Source organism: Typopeltis vanoorti, chromosome 8, assembly GCF_054136105.1.
Source record: "Typopeltis vanoorti isolate ZY-2024b chromosome 8, IOZ_Tvanoo_1.0, whole genome shotgun sequence".
Taxonomy (NCBI): Eukaryota; Metazoa; Arthropoda; class Arachnida; order Uropygi; family Thelyphonidae; genus Typopeltis; species Typopeltis vanoorti.
In genome coordinates this window covers 120,270,638-120,293,716 of record NC_143556.1, presented here as the reverse complement: position 1 = coordinate 120,293,716, position 23,079 = coordinate 120,270,638, and the positions used below count along the sequence as shown (strand labels likewise).

At 34.8% G+C, this 23,079-nt stretch overlaps 1 protein-coding gene across 1 annotated transcript in view; it reads right to left on the bottom strand.

Moving 5' to 3' along the window:
• superdeath (Suppressor of ER stress-induced death) overlaps window positions 1-23,079 on the bottom strand; it is a 503,396-nt gene that overhangs the window by 7,398 nt on the left and 472,919 nt on the right. Inside the window, exon 19 of the mRNA XM_090396917.1 lies at window positions 15,232-15,313. Within this exon, the coding sequence (XP_090253043.1) occupies window positions 15,232-15,313 (82 nt within the window). The remainder of the gene's footprint in view (window positions 1-15,231; window positions 15,314-23,079) is intronic.

Below are 23,079 nucleotides of genomic sequence, written 5' to 3'. Positions count from 1 at the left end.
GACACACATCCGTCATTGTCGTCATGGTTTATCCAACACCATGTAGAAACATGCCCGTGAATCATCTGTGCAAAAGTTTCATTTTGGAAGGAACGGTCAGGGTTAAGGGTCAGGTAAACAGTACTCTAAGGAAAAATAAACGAGTCAAGTGTCTTTGCAGTTACGACAATTCGTTCATCCTGTGAAGTTATCGTATTGTGTTGTGGTGATTGGTATTGAGGAAAGTAAAGTAAAGTAAAATAATGGGTGAGCCACAAAAGTCATTGAAATTTTCTTTCTTCAGGAAAATAGCATGAGACAAAACTCTTCACCTAGCTCTAAAAGGATGGAAACCGATTATTATTTTAGAAGATACGTACATTGTGATGTATTTATCCTGGACCACTTGGGAAAAATTATGCAGGAAGTGATCTGATATCCTCGGCTACTTGCAAAGAAGAGTTGACTACGAAATGGACCTCGGTGAGTGTTATATTCTGAAATGCCAAGATGGGGAACTAATACTTGATGATACAGGAGCTGATGGAAGTAAGGTTTTTTCTATTAGTTGTGAAGAAGCTGAGAGATTTTCAACAAAAATGTACGACATTGATAATCATTTACTATTTTCGGAAACTGAATTACCGTTTGTATAATGGGAAAAATTATCGCCCAACATTTAAATTCATCAATGGTAAAATTAGACTTTCAAGATTTTATCCAATTCGATAAAGATTCTTTATTTTGGGACATTTACGAACATTTTACAAAAACTGTTTGTGTATATTTGCTGACAAAAGAATACACAGAATGTTTAGTGAGGCATGGTGTCATTTCTAGACTGACACAATATCAAATGTATGGAAGTGTGGTTACCATGGTATCTGATTTAAAAATTCTTTTGTGTTACCAGCTATTTTGATGTAATGTAACCAAGAAACAGTGAGTAACAAAAATTTTATTCATTGAACTCTTTGGAAAATGTTAAGAGTCTAAACTAAATATTGTGAAATATTTTTAGGTAATTACATGTTTCGAATTTTTCTCAGTGAATATACTTGTAAATAGTATTTCAGCAAAATAAAATGTGCATTTGTAAACTTAAATGAACAAAGATGTGTGTTTTTGTTGTTGTGTTTTTCCACAGTGAATTTTTACTCAGTTATTCTGATTAGATCTTGATATTTAAATCCACAACTTTATATCTTAATGCAATTCTGTTTAATTATTTAAAAAAATCACAACTGTGAAATTAATGCCAGGACAGGAAAAAAAAGTGTTGAAAACGAAAATCCATGTATTGATTATTTTAAAAATTGTCTAATGCTACCTATTGACATTATTTGAGTTATCTGAAAACAAATCGTTCACATAATCGAAAATCCGAACTGTTAGAATTTGGTTATTTTTACAGAGAGTGAGAGAGAGAGAGAAAGAGAGAAGCACCTAATTAAACCAACAAAACGTGAGTTTAACACTTCTTTAAAGTTTGGCATAGAGAAAATGTTTGTACTCTACAGATAACACATATACAAATTTTACCTTTCCCTACACAAAGTAAGATAAAAACACACCAACAGTATATCCAACAGCATGTGAAAACATGTCGTTGAGTCATCTGTGCAAAAGGTTCATTTTTGAAGGAATGGTCAGGGTAGTGGATGGTAAGTGTGAATAGTACTATAAGAAAATACCAGAGAGTCGAGTGACTTTGGACTTAAGGTAATCGTTCATCTACTGCAGCTGCTGTTTTGTGATTTGTGTTTGGTAATGCAAAAATAATGGGTGAGCCACAAATTCTTTGAAAGTTTCTTTGTGAAAAGTTCTAATTGTTTAGAATTTTGTAAACGAATGTTACCATAAAGTATACGATCAGAGCTAATAATCAGTGAAATAATAATAAATAACTATTTATTTGTGGTGCCATATGAAGTAATCGAAGAAGAAGAATGAAGGAAAACGATTATGAAAAATCGACAGTGGGTGAAAAATACGAATTTTCAGTTATCATTGGGATAATTGATACAATTTTTGTTGAATAAGAGTTCAAATTTATTTCCTAAAGAAATTTGTATTTCTGATGGAAGTAGTGTAAGATATGCAGTGACAAAATCACCTTGTAGTTGGAAAGAATTACCTGAAAGAATTAAAAAACAGAATTCTTGGTTAATAAAATATAACCATCAGCTGAAGTGGGAAATTGGTTCACTAGCTTTGGACAAACTAAGAGATTGGATGATAGAATCAACATGCAAATATCATATATTACTTGCCAAAGGAAGAGAAAAATCAAAAACATTAACGAAGTTAATAGGGAGGCCTGTTCTTGATTTAAATGAAATTGGATGCCCGAAACGTGAAAACATAACGTGTACTTTTAAATGTTTTGGAAACATAACGAAAGATTCTGTGCTTTTAATAATTCTCTGAAGTATACGTATTGGTTTCAAAGAAATAAATACACAACCCTTAATTTTACTACAGTAATAAATTCCCAACGAATGCCAAACGAAAAATTAACTTTCAGATGAGAGTCACATTGTCAAAACCATACGATGGCAATTCCACAACCATGGAAAAACCTTTGATGTATTTTTCAATTTATTTATTTTCTGTATTGTTAGATTCAGTAAATACAATTTGTAAATAATATTTCGTTCAATAAAATGTGTAAATTTAAATGAACAAATTGGGTGTCGTATATGTGTTATACAAATTTAAGAAGGAAGATAACATTTTTTTTTTCCTTGTGAATTTCATGCCACAAAGTAACCAGAGAATTTTTTTTTTTTGATTCATTGAATTAAAAGTCTTATTTGTTCGTTATCTACAAACAAGGTTAATGAATGAAAATTAACAGTGTGGGAAAATAATTCACAAATAAATTCTACTTACAGAAATAGGTTAAGGGCACAAGGAACCGAAGGTAAAATTAATAGTTATATTGGTAATTTCCCAATGGAAACCAAGAGTTCAAAACAAAACACACAATTTCTCACCTACGTACAACAAAAGGCGATCGGATAAGATAGATACCTTAAAGGTAAGACTTCATCAGAAATATACAGTGTTGGAAAATAAATTCTCATATACTTTATATATTTATTAATTCTTCTCAGTTATTCTGTTAGAATATGACCTGTAAAAGTAAAATACAGAATGTAACGAATCAATTGAAAAAAATAAAAATAAAAATTTCACTTGTCTGAATTTCATACTCTAACAGCAATCGGAATTCGAAACCGGAAATAACACTTACCCTAAACAAAATGGTGCATAGACTTTCCGAAGTGGGAAAGAATTAATACAGACAACCAATCGGATACTACTCTAAATTAAAATTAAATGTAAGCATTAATTAACAACACCAATGAATCCCGACGGTAACGAAGAATGAATAATTTTAGGATATGTGTTATTCAAACATCTTGATACTAAGTCCTTAGTCATATGCAATTATTTGAGAAATATCCAAACTTGAGGAAATGCTACCTTTTGAACAATACCCCAATTTACAGATGGGACTCATGTCATCCCCTTTGAAGAAAACCGCTTGCTCGGGGATATTGCAAATGATGAAACCCCAGCATCTACAGTCTGTAATCTAAAGGACGAAGTAACTAGTTCAGGTTACAGTATTTACAGAAATTTCATTCTTTGTGGGTTTTGTGTTTGTGTTGTGTTGTGGATATAAAATTGAACTATTTTGGAATATTCGTATTTAGAAGAGTCATCTGGAAAGCTGTAAGTACTTTTTTAACTTAAACATAACTGATCGTGTGTTGTTTGGTAAGCGTAATACTAATACTGAATAGTATTTTTTTTTTCCATAAGAATAATCATAGGGTATATATTAGAGTATCAACATGGACACATTAGCGATTTTTTATGTCTAATGTGTATGTGTGTGTGTGTGTTTGTGTGTGTGTGTTTAAGGACAGGTACTTAAAGTATATAATTAATTATTCAGAAAAACTCGAAACAAGAGAGCCATCACGACTTTCTCTAAGAATTCCCACACTTTAACAGGAAAGAAATACCCAAAATGTATTGGAAAATTAGTACAACCATCTATAGAAGAAAAAAAAACTGTATGTTTGTGTGACATAGAATATAGTTAAATTAAATTATCATTCCAAACTCCATAACAACAAACATTCACGTCACGAATCCTAATGTTATCTTGATCTTGATCTTGTCAGAAGTGTCCCACCAATCACGACACGATTACTTAACCACAAACTGCCGCCATCACGACTTACTCTAAGAATTCCCACCCTTTAACAGGAAACAAATACCCCAAATGTATTGGAAAATTAGTACAACCATCTATATAAAATAAAATAAAAAAAAAAAAACGTATGTTTGAGTGACACCAGTATATAATTAATTATTCAGAAAAATCTAATCACACCCGCCATCACGACATACTCTAAGAATTCCCACAGACGACAATGACGGATGTGTGTCACCCTGGGAAAATTCAAAGATATCTTATCTCAAAACATAGCCCACAATTCCATAGCCAAACCAAAATATCACACAAAGACATAACGTCACGATTCTTATCTTATCTTGATCTTGATCTTGTCAGAAGTGTCCACCAATGACAACACGATTACTTATACACTAATATATCTCCCTTTCCATTCAAAACAACAACGTCACTTATTTACAGATGACGACATATATTTACAAACAAACCAAAACACAAGAACTGAAGCCATTGACCACATATGCTCCCAGGGAAATTCCAAACATTCCACACCCATGAAGCCACGCACACCGGAAGCATTTGGTTCAAAATGTCCCACCAATCACAACACGAATCCTTATCTCTATCATCAACCATAATCCCATACGCGAACCAAAACACAAGAACTGAAGCCAGTGACACACTTGCCCACATGGAAATTCCAAACATTCCAAACTCATGACGTCACTCACAATGACGTCAGGAAGCCACGCCCACCGGATGCATTTGGTCAGAATCTCCACCCCTACTAGGAGCTGAAGCCATTGACACATATACCCTCAGGGAAAAGCCACGCCCACCGGAAGCATTTGGTGAGAAGAGCCTCCCCTACTACTAACAACATTAAACTCACACTGGAGGAAATATATAAGAAAGCTACAAAGAAAGTCATCCGAATTCGATGAAAAACAACACAAAATCCTTTGATAACACAAAACTTAATCCTAGAAATGCACAGGGAGGATGCCTTATGGAAAGAATTAAAGCGATATCCAAACAACACAGCTTTAAAAACTGAATATAAGATAACAAGGAATCGCCTTACAACACAAATCAGAAATGCAAAAAGAAGCTACTACAGAGCCAAACTAACCTCTGCACAAAACAACATGAAACAAACCTTGCATCTGATTAATGAGATGCTAGATTTTGTTCCTAACACCACCGCTTTCGAAACCATAAAACACAGCTTCATGAAAGATGCAAAACCAATCCAACTAGCAAATGACTTTAACCAATATTTTGCAGACTCCATCCAAGAACTGCACAGAAATATTCCCCTAATCACAAAACGAGATCCTCCTAACCTAACCTAACCCAACCATAAAAGAAGCAGAACTTCTCTCAGCAATACATCAAATCAAACCAAACAAAGGCCCAGGAATAGATGGTATCAGACCTAAAGATATAAAGCAACATGCAACTAGTTTAAGTCCTATCCTACCAAAACTAATAAATAAAATATTTAAAACAGAACAGATACCAAGTATGCTAAAGGCCGCCATAATCACACCCATATACAAACAAGGAAAAAGAAATTTAATCAGCAATTACGGACCCATAAAAACATTACCAATTATCAATCAAATTATGGAGCAGATCATACTGAAGAAACTCACAGAATACACTGAGATCTTTCATATTATTCCCAAAACACAATATGGTTTTCAGAAAAATAAGGGAACAACATCTCTCTTGGAAGACTTTACAGACATAATTAATACCGCCTTAGACAAAAACAAAATTGCCATAGCAGTCTTTATAGATCTAATTAAAGCATTCGATACACTTACACATCAAACCTTGTTAGAAAAGCTGAGGCAAGTTGGAATAGACGGGCCTCTTCACAGGTGGTTTACAAACTACCTCCAAAATAGAAAGCACATCACACGTATCGGATCAAACCGAAGCAGACAGCTACCAGTAACCTGTGGAGTGCCACAGGGAGCTGTACTCTCCCCAATTCTATTCAACATTTACATGCACGATATTAATCAGTTACCACTCAAAGGTAAGATATTCCAATACGCAGATGATGCAGCAATAATATCCATCCATAATAACGCAAGCATAGCCCAAACAAATATGCAACATGATATAAATCTGATCATAGACTAGCTCACGAAAAACTCCATACACCTAAACTCAGAAAAGACAAAATTAATGATATTCAGAAATTCACTGACTTGACCAGTTGATAACACATATATAGCCATCCAACACCCACTTTCCAACATAAAAAACACACAGAACAGCAAAACCACTACAATCACTCAGGTTGAAACAATACGATACCTTGGAATTTACTTCGATGCAGATATGAACTGGAATAGCCACATAAACCATCTACACAACAAACTCCGAACAATAAGTTGCAAACTCTACAGGTTAAAAGACATAGTTCCCATACGCCTAACAACACTAATATACAAAGCACTATGCCAAAATATACTAAGATACGCTATAACAACAAAGAGAAAATCACGACCTTATAAACATTGCAATGTCAGAACACAAAATACTGACTGCAAAACATTTATGTCACTATGCAGCCTTGCTAAAACATTATTTCGATGCCAACTACAGGACAGTTAGAAATATATACCGTATAACAAGACCTCAGACAACTAATTATATCACATATAAATATAATAATCACTACGGAAAGGCCACGCGAAATATGATAAACAAATTACCTTTTGAATACAGAAACCTTACAAACTACAATAGCCTAAAAAGAGCTCTAAGGACATACTACGGACAAGAAAAACGCACCCAAAATACCATACAAACTTAATGAAACACAATATATTCTCTCAGGCTTCCAGTTCAGCGACGCATCAATACATTCCAAGTTATTGTGTGTGTGTGTGTGTGTGTGTGTGTGTGTGCGCGTGTGTGCGTGCGCGTGCGCGTGTGTGCGTGCGCGTGTGTGCGTGCGCGTGTGCGTGTGAGTGTGGGCGCGCGAATTTCTCAATAATAGATTTCATGGCTTCCCAACACAGCAAAAAAAAAAAACATAATAAACCAACTGGTATCATCCTCAGATAAGCTTACATATAAGCTTCGAGGATGAAAGCAAAGAAATTAGTTCTCATCCAAGATGTATCATATGTAACCAAATGCATGTAATGTACGTATCACATGAAAACCAATGCATGTAATGTATGTATTATATGTAAACCAAAGTAAGTAATGTAAATATCACATGTAAACAAATATAAGTAGTGTATCATATGTAAACAAATGTATGTAATGTATATAATAATTATAAAAAATGTATGTAATGTATATAATATCTGTAACAAATGTATGCAATGTAAAAAAAATCTTTTATATATATATATATATATATAAAACTGTTATCATCATTACTATTTAAATCTCATTATATGTAGCACAAAGTGCTGAACCTTGTAAAATAATATACTGAATAGATGATCATTGTACATATGTAAATATTTGAAAGAACAATAAAAAAAATTACGTGACACCTCCAGGGAGTCCAAATACTCACCGAGGGAGGACACCTACTCTACATCTGTTTCTTCCACTCAATCCACCAACTACAATTCACATCAACTAAATCAACGCCATTTACTGCCCACTCCCACCACTAGTACTTGCACAGACAACCACAAACGTCCATGCCCACGGTGAGATTCGAAACCAAAGCCTTTTGGCTGGAGAGCGGATACGCTAACCTCTCGGCCAACTATATATGAGGAGACTCATGATGATAATGAACCTTCGCCGTTTGTCCAGATTAACCACTCGATGAAGAGTATTCGGATTCCATTCCAATTTTAATTTTAAGATCTCACTTTCTCTCCTAATGTTGGCTTCATTTCGATATTAGACTGTTATTTGCAGAGAGCGAAAGAGAGAGAGAGAAAGAGAGAGAGAGAGAGAGAGAGAGAGAGAGAGAGAGAGAGAGAGAGAGTTTAAAGACTTTAAATCTTCGAATGCAATACTTGATTTTACTGTAATTAATTATTGCTTCATCTGCCCATTCTAATGAATATCTTTCTATTTTAACCATTCAAATTGAAAGGTATATAAAAAACCACACTGGTGTCCAAAACCTAAGGACGAACACTATTTCTGAAGAGTATATCAACATATTCAGACGAATCAGCTTGGGTAATTTGTATACCTGAGGACTTCGAGTAGAAAGCGGGTACACTTTCAAATTTTCAAACCGCTGGCAAAGGTGTCATGTGGTAGCACTCTTCGCAGTTCACGTAGCTGCGCTAAGTGAATTGTGTTTGAAGGAAGGCCTTATTTTAGAGAAATAAAGTTGCAAAATTGAATTCCTTGTAATGTTCAAATACATGATCTAGATGATTTCAGGGGGGGGGGATATTGGAAAGCTTGAAGAAGGTCGCTGAATTACTGATATTGCCAGAGAGTTTGGACTCTCATATGGAGTTGTATCCAGGCCATGGAAAGCATTTAAAAACAATAAAATATGTTTCAGACGTTTGGTAAAATGTCACCCTCGCTCTACCAGGGAGCATAAAGACAGAGTTTTGGTTATAACAACAACATGTAATCGAATGCATTGAGGCAGGTCAGCATGCAAGTTGTCTTCACTCAAGTACAGGTACACGTATATCTCGACAAACTGTGGCAAGATCTGCGACAAGTAGGCCTATACACACGAAGGCCTGTTCCGCGTTCCTTTAACAGTAGCTAATCATAGAGCATGTTTTTAGTAGCGTTTTATCCATAAAAATTAGAAACGGCACTACTTGGCTAATTTACTCTTTACAGGTGAGAGTCGTTTCAACCTTTCCTCCGATTCTAGATGGCGCTTGATTTGGCGTGAAAGTGATTCTGCTTACCATCGCAAGAATGTTCTTGTAAATTATAAATACAGCAGTGCTGAGGTCACGGTGTGGGGAAGAATTGGACACACTGAGTTACTCGTACTGGAAAAAAGGACTATGCCTTGTGAAAAAAGGACTATGACTTGATTGTCCTGTATTGCAACTTCGTTGCAATACGGGACAATCAAGCTTCATGCTTGATCGTTCTGTGGTGCTGCACGAGAAAAATTCATTTCTACGGATGACAGTGCCACACCATATCATACATGAACAGTGAGATACTTCTGGAGATCGAGGATATTAACTAAATCGAGCGGCCAGAACGCTCTCAAGATCTCAACACCATAGAACATGTTTGGGATGTAATCGATTCATTACTGCTCGAAATTCCCCTCCAGAAAACACAAGACCTTATCCATCAGAGACATCCATAAAGAAATTCACTATATTCCATATTGAATATCTCTCGGCATCGTTTTCTGTAAGCACTCTACAATAATTTCTTAACCATGTCCTTAGGAATTTTGTAACTTTTGCCAAAAACGTATTGCAATTTAATTTGAACGAAATTAATAACACATTGTTTATGTAATATAATTTATTTGTATGCTGGAAATACATTTATGTCCACATTTGGCTGCTGTCATGAAAAGTGTTTCATATACAGGTTAGAATGTAGCTCGTCCTCAGCTTTTGGATACCAGTGTGATTTTTGTTGTGTTTTATAATTTTTGATATTTTCCGTGGGAGATTTTTTGTGATCCCTATAACACTTTCACAAATTTGTCCTTTATTATTTTGTTATTCATTATATTATATACTCTGGAGAAGAGATAAATAATGAATGGGGTATGCAATGGGAGGCGAGAGACTCTCAAACATACTGCCCAAGCACATTGTACCCAATGTTCTGTTCATGCGTGGTCTTGATGCCTGGTCCCTGCATACTACTATATTTGAACTCCATACAGCACCTGCCCACAACGCTGTCTACCACCCATCACCACCAACAACAGCATTTTTTGTCTGTAAATTGCGTATGTTCTAATGGACGATTTGCCTATACGCGGGATGAGAAACTCGAAAAAAATCATTATTTTACCAAGAGTACAAATGTACTATAGATTTAATAAAAAGCTTTTCCTTATGGGAACCACATAAAAATATTCTCGAATGGGCGACGGTCTAAGGTTCCTGCAGTTTGAGTGACATATCTTTGAAGGTATCACCCAGTGTATGTGAGAAGAGATGGGGAACAGAAGCTGGAATTCTTGATCTGAGGGACTAAACATAGCAGCAAGCTTACAATAAGAAAGGCGAGACGTTTTATCAAGCAACCAAATTAACTATCTTTGGAGATCTAGTTAATATTTCTTCCAACGAAGTAAGGTAAGCTTTTGAGGTAGCAAGACTCGTGGATACGGTGGAAGTAGGCTTCATCACGGAAAGATGGGGTTGTCTTGACTGTGGGAGACTATACACGGCCATCGATAGCCCTTCAGCAGGCCATGGCAGAAATGGCATAATATCTGGGGGAGAATGTTTTGTAAGGAAACAAAATATTAATAGTATCGAAGCGGCAATCACGTGGTAAATTTGGAAACAGTTCTTATAGCCTAGTGGAAAAGAAGATGGCAATTCAATCAGCGGTGAGTGAAATATCAGAAGTGCAATAATATGTGCAATCAATGCATAGGCTGTGTAGAAGGAATGGATGCGAGGTTTTGGATGTGTGGAGTGAGTTTGAGGGAAGAGTGGATTTGTATAAGAGGGACAACCTACACTTAAATGCGTTTGGCATCAGGAATCTTGAAAAATTATTAATTAATTTAAGACTTAACACAGAGAGTGATGGAAACTGAATTCTATTGGGAGGAATCGTGAGAATCTGTGTGTAAGAGCGACAGTGTTAGATAACTGTGTTAATGATAAGAATGGGTATTATTATGGAGGTGATTATGAAGAGAGAACGATTCTGTGTTCGTCCAGTTCGGATTTATCAAGCATGTGCAACGATTTCTGCATAAGTAAGGAACTAGATTAGAACAGAGATCTACAAGTTGTTGAACTGTCTCATGCAGCCCACAGATAACTGTATGCAAAAGTGCATGCAGGTAATTTATTGTGTCTGGTCTGTACACGAATGCTAAGAGTATCAGCAACAAAGAAGTAGCAGTTTGTTGCCTTGGTTAATATATCTGGACCTTATATTTTAGGGCATTAGTAAGACCTGGCTTTCAGAAGCAGACGTACCAACTGGTATCGTGTGCAAAGGGTACAGCATTTTTAGGAAGGATAGACAGGATAGAAGAGTAGGGGCGTGCTGCTATATCAGATGACTTGAATCAGTTAGAGTTGAGACCTACGACTGTGATACTAGTAACAATATTTCATGTGGCAGTGAGTTTGAAGTCATCTGATGTGAGGTAGACTTTAACAAGATTAAATGCATTGCTACAGTCCTGGTAGATCAGTTGCTAGTAATGAAGAAATGCATCACCAAATAAATACAATGGGTGCGAAAAGAGTAATCATAATGGGGGACATTAATTAACCGAACATTGATTGAGTAGCTATGAAATCTCATGAGAAGAAAGAAATTGAATTTATTGAGCTGTTGCGAGAAAACTTCCTCAAGCAGCAGGTGACAGAGGAACTCTTCGACAAAGAGTGCTAGATCTGATTATAGGTGTCAGAGGAGGTTTCACTTAAAGACGTAACTATTCTGCATGATCACTGTCACTTGGTTTGGTGACAGTGATCATGCAGTACTCACTTGGGAAGTGGCTAAGTTAATGAATGTTTCATTCAGAAAAGGTTACATGCTTACATGCTGAACTACAAAGCAGGAAATTATGATTACCCGAGGAGTATGCTGGGGTCTGTACCATGGTATCAGTTATTGGTCGATATCCTTCCCGTCCCGTGGAAAGTGTTCAAAAATACTTAAATGATGCGATATCAGAATGTGTCCCTAGATTTCTAAGAATAAATAGAGTAAGAGTGAAATGGGTGTGTAATTTAGTTAACCAAGATATTCGTAAGAAAACGGTGATGCAAAAAGAATATCGTGCGGATATCAGTTCAGATAATTATAAGCAACAGGGCAGTAGATTCACAGGTTTTGCACGGAAAGATAAGTCCGAGTATTAAAAGAAACTGGTTCTGCAAGCTAAAGATAACTCCAAAGAATTCTATAGATATACTGCAAGTAAAATAAAAAATGAATATGAAGGAATAACTCTACTGAATGCAGAAGGTGCGAGGGTGACAGATACAGAAGAGGTTGTTCAACTAATGAGTATCAATTTTGTTAAAAGCTGTCAACCTAGTGATTGTATTTGCAATACTGAGTTCACTGCTACTTCTTTAGCAGACGAAGAAACTCAGGTGTATGAGGAGGAGGTATTATTAGAGCTTTTGCACAAACGGAATAAGAATTCAGCAACAGGAACTGATGGGATATCATCAGTACACGGGCGCTAAAAGGGTGTTCATCTGAACTGGCTATTCCTTTAACCAGGCTATATAATTTGAGTCTCAGAACAGGGAAGATTCCGCAGGAGTGGAAAGAATATATGGTAATCCCATTGCACAAGGATAGTGCTAAGACCGACGTAGGCAACTATTGTTTAGATTTGTTGATTATTGTTCACATTAAAGATTTTGGAAATGTTAGTTAAGGTTCGCATTCAAAAATGGGTTGAGAGTGGATCTCTGCTTTGCAACAAAGAGCATGGGTTTACTAAAGGAAGGTCATGTTTTAGCAACTTGCTCAAATTCTATAATCATGTTACTACTGAGTTAGACAAGGAGAATGGATATACACTATGATAAGTTTCGATTTTCCTAAGGCTTTTAACAGAATGCAGCATTTGAAGACAGTTACCGATATTTGAAAATATGGGTTTGGATTATGAATGATTGACGTGGATAAGAAGATGATGGCTAACTGATAGATATCAAAAAGTCGTATATCGGGGGGGGGGAATCTGCAAATTCAAGGTAACCAGTGGTGTGCTTCAAGGATCAGTTCTTGGTCCATTGTTATTCAATCTGTATATATATTAATGCCATTGGGAAGGATATGTCATACGATATACAGCTATTAGCTGATGATGCAAAGATTGATAGGGTAATCAGGAGTGCTGCTGTTATGCAGTACTTGCAGATTTTAATAGGCTGGAAATGCGTGCATGTGAAAATGGCTGTCATTTCAATGTTAATAAATGTAAGCTCATGCACTTTGGGGCGATCAGATATCCAATGTTGTATTATACTGGTGGGATTATGCTTGAAGAAACTAATGAATCTTGATAGGGTTCTTGGAGTTTTTGTAGACAGGAAGTTGAAGTTCAAGGGTAATGTAGAAACATTTTAAATACAATTCAGAGAATAATGGCAATGCTGAAACGAACCTTGATATTTAAATATAAGAATGTCATTTTGCCTCTTTACAAGGCCTTGATAAGTCCTCACTTGGACTACTGCGCGCAGGTCTGTTATCCTGGTTTCCGTGGTGATTCTGATACAGTGGAGAGAATGCAAAGGAGAGGAGAACACTGTTATCTCCTTTCCATTCTCTTTTGCAGACAGGAGGAAGAAGATTGATATGATTGAGGCTTACAAACTTCTGAAAGGGTTATACAGAATTTCAGTAAATGAATTTTTTCATTTTATGGAGGGTGGGGAAAGGACGCAAAGGCATCCATGGAAATAGAGGATGAATGCTGCCAAGATGGAGATTAGGGCTAAAATTTTCTCTCATAAGCGTGATTGGATTGCATTGCCGTTGGATGTTGTGTGTGTGCACGAAGTGTGAATGAATTCAAGAACAGGTGTGTCAGCTGGTGCGACTAGTATGGCCTCCCTCGATGAGTTCCTGCTGACAATTATTATAAAGAAACACTGGAGGTGTCTCTTAATAATAATAATAATAATAATAATAATAATAATAATAATAATAATAATATTCCTTTCGTCGGATTGTGTTAACGCATCCATTTACGAGATACGCAGGAAATGCGTACACATTAAGCTTCTGCTGCAATTTTCACAAGAAGACCACAAAATCTTATGAAATATCAAAACATACATTTGCATTCGGAGAAATTGCGTTTCTTCAACCGAGAACATATTTTCCACAAAGAAAGTCGGTAAAATCTAATTCAAATGATCGCGATCTTCAACGGAAAGGTTACGTGCATCGGGATTTCCTCATATGAATTAAACAGTCAAAAAGAACTATCCTCTAATGCTTCCGAAATGTAGTTATTCGAAACAGTCTCGCATACTGTATTCTGGAGCATGGTTTCTGCAACATAACATTGCGATATGCCATGCGGTATAGAAGACTGAAGGGAGGAGGCTCCACCAGGTTCCTGTGGTGGGGAATCCCGTGGTAGAGCTACGGGATTCCTGACAAAACGTATTCGTAATATTTGTTTCATTGGGATTTATTCCTCTCATTTGAGCTGAAAAGCATCATGGAAGAAAGACAATTTCAATGCGTCGTGGTGAATTACATTAAAATATTATATTACGGCAGGAGACTGTTCTAAAACTGGTCAAACGAACCACAATTGAATAATTCAATGATTACTATGCGTAATCCAAAAGAATTACATGCAAGCACAATATCTGAGAAAATAAATATATCTGAATATTTTAAGAAGTGATAAATAAAACAATTATGTTATGTTTTATGAATAATGTTTTAATGTGAGAACTGGAAACTGGCAGGGATAAAAAATCTGTATCGAGCAATTTAAAAATCATAAGTTTCCGAGCTGATTCTGTGCATTTACAGGCTCCATTTACTCCAGAGATTCGCCCCATTTACAGGCATAAATTCTTCTACTAAAATGCAGGTTTATTTATTTTTCACAAGAAATTTTTCTCTTTCTCTGTCTCATCTTTCTTTTTGTCTCTCTTTTACGCACGCACGCACTCACGCGCACACACACACACAAGAGAGAGAGAGAGAGAGAGAGAGAGAGAGAGAGAGAGAGAGAGAGAGAGAGAGAGAGAGAAACCATTGTTTACATATTAAGTGAGTATATATATATATATATATATATATATCCAGAACAACGATAATTCTATTTGAGTTTAAATTATAAGTCAGTTTGAGTCAATAATTATTTCAATGTTAACGAAAGTTACCTGTTGTAATTCAAAGGCAGTGTTCAGAGATGCAGTTATAGATTTCACTATACTACTAATGCCAAAGGAAGATTTGCCATATCTAAAAGAGAATATGTGTCACACATGCATAATAATTTCAGAATATATAATAAAAATTAATAATTGTAAGTAAATTTCACTGAACTCTCATTATAATTACTCTAATTACCAAACTGTTGCATTTATTTGCTCTTTTTGTCGCTTTCAAAGTCCTGATGACCACTCAGACTTCTTTGACGTCTATATCTAAAGCTGGATATTTTGAAGTACCCAAACAGTGAGTTCATCTTTTCGGATTCCTTTCGTAATTGATCTAGCAGGAACATTGCTTAGGAATTTGCCATAGCAACAACCGCATGCAGAAATAATTCTTACCAGATTAAAAATCTTCATCACCCTCATCATTTTCTCTGCCCAACAAATGTACCACAGAAGTCCAAAAGTTACAAAGGAGTGGAAAGGGGGAAAAATTTCGCTTTTGGAGCTGAGAACACTATGGCTTCGAATTATAGGTAAGTCTGGAGTTGTGCTTAAAGTCTTATAGAGGTTAGTTAGGACGATGATTCGGAATTAGATTGACAGCAGCAGAATTCTGTTTGATGGTATCATTGTTTTTCTAAAGGAATACTGTGTTTTAGTAATCTAATTACTTATTATACAAGGGGAAAAATGCATTTGATATGGGCAATGCATGCACAGTCGATTATTGAGATTTTGCGAAAACCTTTGATAGACTGCCAGTAGTAGGGGAGCCACTAGTGACCAAATAGGGGTAGGGTAAACGGTGGGGGAAGTGACAGCGGAAACGTGACGTCACTGCCATCGTCATGAGTATGGAATGTTTGGAATTTCCCCAGGGAAATTCCAAACATTCCATACTCATGACGTCACTGTTCTGACATTATGAACCAAATAGGGGTAGGGTAAATGTTGGGGTGCGACGCAGGAATCGTGTCTTCCTTGGTCGGACAGTATGAAGCAGATAAGATAAGAATTCATGACGTGGCATGATTGGTGGGACACGTTAAACCAAATAGGGGTAGGGTAAATGGGGAGAGCGATGTCAGTGTCATGGGTGTGTATTGTTATCAGATGTAGATAAGTGACGTAATTTCTTAGTTGTAAATAAGTGACGTCATTGAGTTAAAGTGGAAAAGGATGTTATAGTAGTGGATAAGGATTCGTACCGTGATTGGTCGGACACTTAAACCAAATAGGGGTAGGGTAAATGGGGGAAGCGACGTCAGTGTCATGGGTGTGTGTTGTTATGAGATGTAGATAAGTGACGTAACTTGTTAGTTGTAAATAAGTGACGTCATTGAGTTGAAGTGGAAAAGGAAGATATAGTACTGGATAAGGATTCATGCCGTGATTGGTGGGATAATTTAAACTAAATAGGGATAGGGTAAACGGGGAAAGCGACGTCAGTGTCATGGATGTGTGTTGTTATGAGATGTAGATAAATGAATGATTTGCATATGGAATGTGGGTGATGGTTAGAGATAAGATACAGTATTGAATTCTTGGAATTTCTCAGGGTGAAACAAATCCGTCATTGACGTCACGTTGTGTGTTTTTGTTCACATATGGAATTGTGGGTGATGGTTAGAGATAAGATAGAGTATATATTCCTTGGAATTTCCCTGGGGACACATGTGTCAGTGACATCATGTTGTGTCTTTGGTTTGATTGTGGAAGTGTTGGAAAATATTTGTCTATAGGTGGCACCACGAATTTTCCATATAAGTGTGGGGTATTTCGTTCCTGTTATTGACTATGGGAATTTTAGTGTAGTCAAGAGATGGTGACAGAAATTAGACATTTTCTAAATAATTAATCACGAGCTATCATTGCTGTCCCCTTAAACACACACTTTTTTTTTCATATACATAACTCATTCAAATATTTTGATTTGTCTAAAATCTTAAGAGCTTAAAGTTCATTACTTTTTTCTAATTAAATGTTATCTTTATTACAGAGTTTTTGGCTATTGGAATTTTTAGTTTCGAGTCAAGATATGGCGTCAGCATTTAGACAAATTCTTAACAATTATTTACAGGCTATCATTGGTGTCCCCTCACTCCCCTCAAGCACACACACACGTTTTTTTTTTTTTTCCCGTTGCCAAACACCATAACCATATATTAGTAACTTAGGCATGAAACTTCGCTGATATATCCATTGGTGATAGTCTCTAATGTATGTACACTATGATTATTCTTATGAAGAACTATTCAGTATTAGATTTAGAATTGCGCTTACCAAAACATACGAGCAGTGGTCATTTGAAATTAAAAATATCATATAAAAAATTATAAAGTAACTGCACTCAACAAATATTGTCTGTTTTGGCTGTATACGATAAAAAAATTCTCAACTGATATTAATATTTTCAAATGACTATTGCTATGCTTAAGTTATACAAAAGAAACATTAAATTACTTTCTCTCCAGAAAGGCTCTTCTTGGAACTAACGAACTTCTGAATGCGAATAGATATTCCAAAATAGTTGAATTATAACCATATTTTCACAACACAAGGTCTGAAAGAACGAAATTGCAGTAAATAACCTGAAAATGCAGTGACCGTTGTTCCTTATAGGTTTCTGTCCGTTTCGTTAATATCATTCGCACTGTAGCTCATGGCTATGTTTTTTCACATGGTTGTGGATGTTTTCTAATTAGTGACATCATGGGAAGTAAAGTCACTGCTTATCACCGCTACCCTCTTCTGTTAATTTTCACAATATATTGTGACATATCGTACTATGACTTGGTAATTTGCACTGGTAAATTTTTTTTCTTTTTCTTTCATGTTCACATTTCTAAAATAATTAACTATTTCTTTTGGTTTTTCTATTCTGATCTGTTGCACACATATAATATAGTAACATAAGTGTCACTATTTAATTCATTTTGTACTTTATCCATTAAAAATAACACAATTACGTTATTTGCTAGGTTCCTTAAAAGTTCCAAACTTTTAAAACTTTAGACTATAGTGATATGTTTAGGTGAGCATAAAACTCAATGTGTCTAATCATGACTCATATCATCCCTCCCGTGCCCCAAAAATTTTGCATGTCTCGATGCAGACTTTTGATATGGTTCTATATATATATTTTCAATCTTATTGGTTGTTTTTCTCTATTTTACTTTTAAAAATTCAAAATATGTTTTAGAAAATCTAGTTTTTAGGTCTCCTTCGTTGGCATACACAAACTGCTTTTGCTTGCAAAACTGTGATGAATTGGTTGTCCATCTCTGGTTATTATTAATTTTACCTAAGAGTCCTTGTGCTTCAAACATACTTCTTTAACTGAAATTTTATTTTATTTTATTTTTTTCTTTAGCATTAGTAAGTTTAAGTAAAGGAAATTTTGCCAGCAAAGGTTGTTCGATTGGTAGGCCTCTGTTACTAATAGCTTGCAAAAACTTAAGCAAGTTTGAGTGCAGGTAGTAGTTGGAAGGGATCCATCATTCGATGCTGTTGGTACACTCTTCCTCGATGAGTCTTTGGACTTCCTGGAGGTGTCACATAATAATAATAATAATAATAATAATAATAATAATAATAATAATAATAATAATAATAATAATAATAATAAAAATGAGACAAACAAGGTTTTGGAACTCTCCATTAGCGATTTCGTATTAGAAAATTCTTTTGCCAGCACAAATAAATAGTTATTTATTATTATTTCAAACGAATATTAGCTCTGTAGTATACTTTGTTAATTTCTATGTTAAAAAGTTCCAAACATTTAAAACTTTAGTGATATGTTTAGGTGAGTGTAAAACTCAATGTGTCTCATCATGACTCATATCCTCCTTTTTGATGTTTATGCACTGTCCTTTATACGAACATTATATACGAAAACTGCTTGTGTATATCTGGTGACAAAAGAATACATGGAAAGTTTAGGGAGGCATGCTGTTTAGGGAGGCAGCAAAATAAAATATGCATTAGTAAACTTAAATGAACATAGATGCTGTTATTGTTGTGTTACTGTTATCCACAGTAAACGTTTTACTCAGTTATTGTTTAGAAGTTGATATATAAATCTATAACTGTATATCTTAATGCAAGTCTGTTTAATTATTGAAAAAAAGTTAACATTTATTTAGGAAAAAATAATGAATTTAAGATCTAGAAAATGACATCTATACGAGACCATATGTGTAAAATTTGGAGACTATAAAATTTTTCAAGCAGAATCATTAATACAGATCAAAAATCATCATAATACAAGAAAACGTAAATGTATATAAAAAAAATCACTACTGTGAAATTAATGCCAGGAACGGAAAAAAAGTGGGGAAAACTGATATGCTGTAATTAATTATTTTAGAAAATTGTCTAATGCTACCTATTGACATTGTTTGAATTATCTGTAAACATTTCGTTCAGATATTCGAAAACCAGAACTGATAATCTCAAATAGAATATTGGTGTCATTAGACACAGAAGGACTGCACATAAACATCAAAAGGGAGGATTTGAGTCATGATTAGACTCATTGAGTTTTACACTCACCTAAAATATCACTATAGTCTAAAGTTTTAAATGTTTTGAACTTTGTAACATAGAAATTAACAAAGTATACTACAGAGCTAATATTCGTTTGAAATAAAAAGAAATAACTATTTATTTGTCCTTGCAAAAGAAGTTTCTAATAAGAAATCACTAAGAGAGAGTTCCAAAACCTTGTTTGTCTCATTTCCTTTACTTAAACTTACTAATTCTAAAGAAAAAAATAAAAATAAAATTTCAGTTACAGAAGTAGGTACGAAGCACAAGGGAATCTTAGGTAAAATTAATAATAACCAGAGAAGGACAACCAATTCATCACAGTTTTGCAAGCAAAAGCAGTTTGTGTATGCCAACCAAGGAGACATAAAAACTAGATTTTGAAAAATGATATTTGCAATTTTAAAGTAAAATAGAAAAAAAAAACAATCAGATTGAAAAGAAAAAAAAAGACATATCAGAAGTCAGCATCGAGAGATGCGAATTTTCGGGTTGCAGGATTCGAAATGATGATAACAGTATAAGTGTGAATGTCAAAACATTGAAAAGCTAATGAATTTCTTGTTTGCCGTGATCATAAATATATATTTGAAGGTGAACATTTTATTTTCTTTACAATTTTTTTTTTTTTTTTGAATGGTCAACATTGATGTCCTTATTGTTTTCAAGAAAAAATGTTATCCCTAATTTCAGACACTTGTTAAGTTTAAAGTCTTAATTTTTGTTTGGATATTTTCCATATTTAAATTACACTACAGTGAAATTTTCACTCAGTTATTCTGTTTAGAAGTTGATATATAAATCCATAATTTTCATACCTAATAATCGGTTAAGACTTTAAACTTGACAACTGTCCAAAAGTAGGGTTACCGTATTCCTTGAACAATATACCCTACTTTCAAACAGTTGTTAAGTTTAAAGCCTTAATTTCTGTTTAGTTATGAATGCAGAAAAAAAAATCATCTCACTTGTCAGAATTCCATACTCTAACACAGATAGCCACCACATAAAGATCAAAAGAGCGAATATGAGTCATGATTAAAGATAACATTATAGTGTAAATTTCTAAATGTTTGGAACTTTGTAACAGAAAGTTAACATAGAGTATACTACCAGAGCTTATATTCAGTGAAATAATAATAATGATAAATAACTATTTATTTGTGCTGACAAAAGAGGTAACGTAAGAAGTATGAAGGGTAAAAAAGATAAATCTACAGTTGGAGAAAAACACAAAGTTTTTTCAGATATCACTGGTGTTAATGATGCTCAATTTCTTTTGGACGTTTATTTCCTAAAGAAATTTGTATTTCCGATGGATTTATTGTAAGATATGAATTGACAACAACACCACGTAGTTGGAAAGAATTACTTGAAAAAAGTTAAAAAGCAGAATTCATAGTTAATTAAACATAATTATCAGCTAAAATGGGACAATGGTTTACTATCTCTGGACAAACTAAGAGATTGGATGATAGAATCAACATGCAAATATCAAATATTGCTCGGCAAAGGAAGAGAAAAATCAAGAACATTAACGAGTTAATAGGCAGACCTGTTCTTGATTTAAATGATATTGGTTGTCCAAAACGTGAAAAAACAGTGTAATTCTTATAATTGTTATTGGAAACATAACCAAAGATTTTGTGTTTATAGCAATGCTCAATAATATATGTATTGGTTTTAAAAAAATAAAAATGTAAGTTTTAATTTTACTACAGTAACAATTTCCCACGATCACGCAATCAATAATCTTCCCCAGATGAGTGTCACTATGTAGAAAACATCACGTGCTTGTCTGTCCCACAACCGGATAAACATTCCCTAGAGCAACAGCAAGAAAGGTGTATATTTTTCAGTTTATTTAATTTCTGTATGTTAGATTCAGAAAATACATTGTTGTAAATAATATTTCTGTCAAATAAACTGTGTAAACTTAAATGAATAACTTATGGTGTCGTTGATGTGTTATGCAAATTAAGAAAACCACGCCTATATTTCAAGTCACAGTGAATTCACATAAAATTTATTTATTTATTTTTTGATCAGTTATTCTGTTTAGAATTGTAATAAAGATAATATATTCATTTGAAATAAGAACAAACAATTATTTATTTGTGTTAGAAAAAATACCTAATATAATAAACGAGTTTATATATATATATATATATATGTTATTCGGAGATTATGATATATATATTTATATATATATATATATATCATAATCTCCGAATCGTCTAGATGCAGATCGGAAATTTTATTTCTGAAGTCCACCGAATTTTATATATATGTAGCAGTTCTTCTAGTTGAAGAAGTGAGTAAATTTGACAGAAATTTTGTAAGTGGGACAACCTCTACAGTCTACAACCGATCTTAATGGAATTCCTGGCTTATGTACGTTTGTAAGACCATATAATCTCAGTGGGCGCCCGAAGGAGGTCTTTAGTGTTTTCTTTTTATCTTCATCCCATATCGATATTTTTTCTATAAGGGCATTAAGCTTTTTTATTTGACTGCCGGTAGGATCTGAAATGAGGGGCCTATAAGTCGAATAGTCGTGGAGTAAGAGTGATATTTTCCTCTCGTATTCTGTTCTCTTGGATGACTACAGCCTTCCCTTTGTCAGATTTCGTAATAACTAAGTTCTTGTTATTTTTTAGCGATTTCAGTGCATTTTGTCCAGCATACGATAGGTTCGGCCGCGGAAGCTTGGCGTTAAAAAGAATTTTTGCACACTCGAATCTTGTCCTGTTAGCTATTTTTTGGGGTAAGGATCGAATACCTCTGTCCATACTATGGAAAAAGTCTATTATGGGTACTTTATTCGGAGCAACGGCAAAATTATGCCGTTGACAGAACGAAATATTCGATGTCTGTCAGTGGGCGGCCTGATATGTTGATCACTACTCTATCTGTATCAATGACAGTATTGCTAGATTTGGGGTGGCTCACCAGTGAATCAAACTTGCGTTTCAATCTATCACGGGAATCATTAAAAACCTTTCGGTATGACGTCGATGAAATGCGGTCAAAAACTTCAATCGGGGTGCTTAAGGGTCAAAGCTGTATAACTGAGAGGAGACCTCCACATAGCCTTTAAAGGAATGCGGAGAACCGACCAGGGCTTCTGACCTAATGTCCAATCCTCACCTTCTCGTGGTGCATCCTGTTTGGTATCTACTTGGATACTGAACGAAAGAGGATGGGTTGGCAATTTGGAATTTAGCCGACCAAATGGTATTCTTATTGGTTAAACCAAAATAAAAAATGATGGTACGACATGACAAAATTTCATGC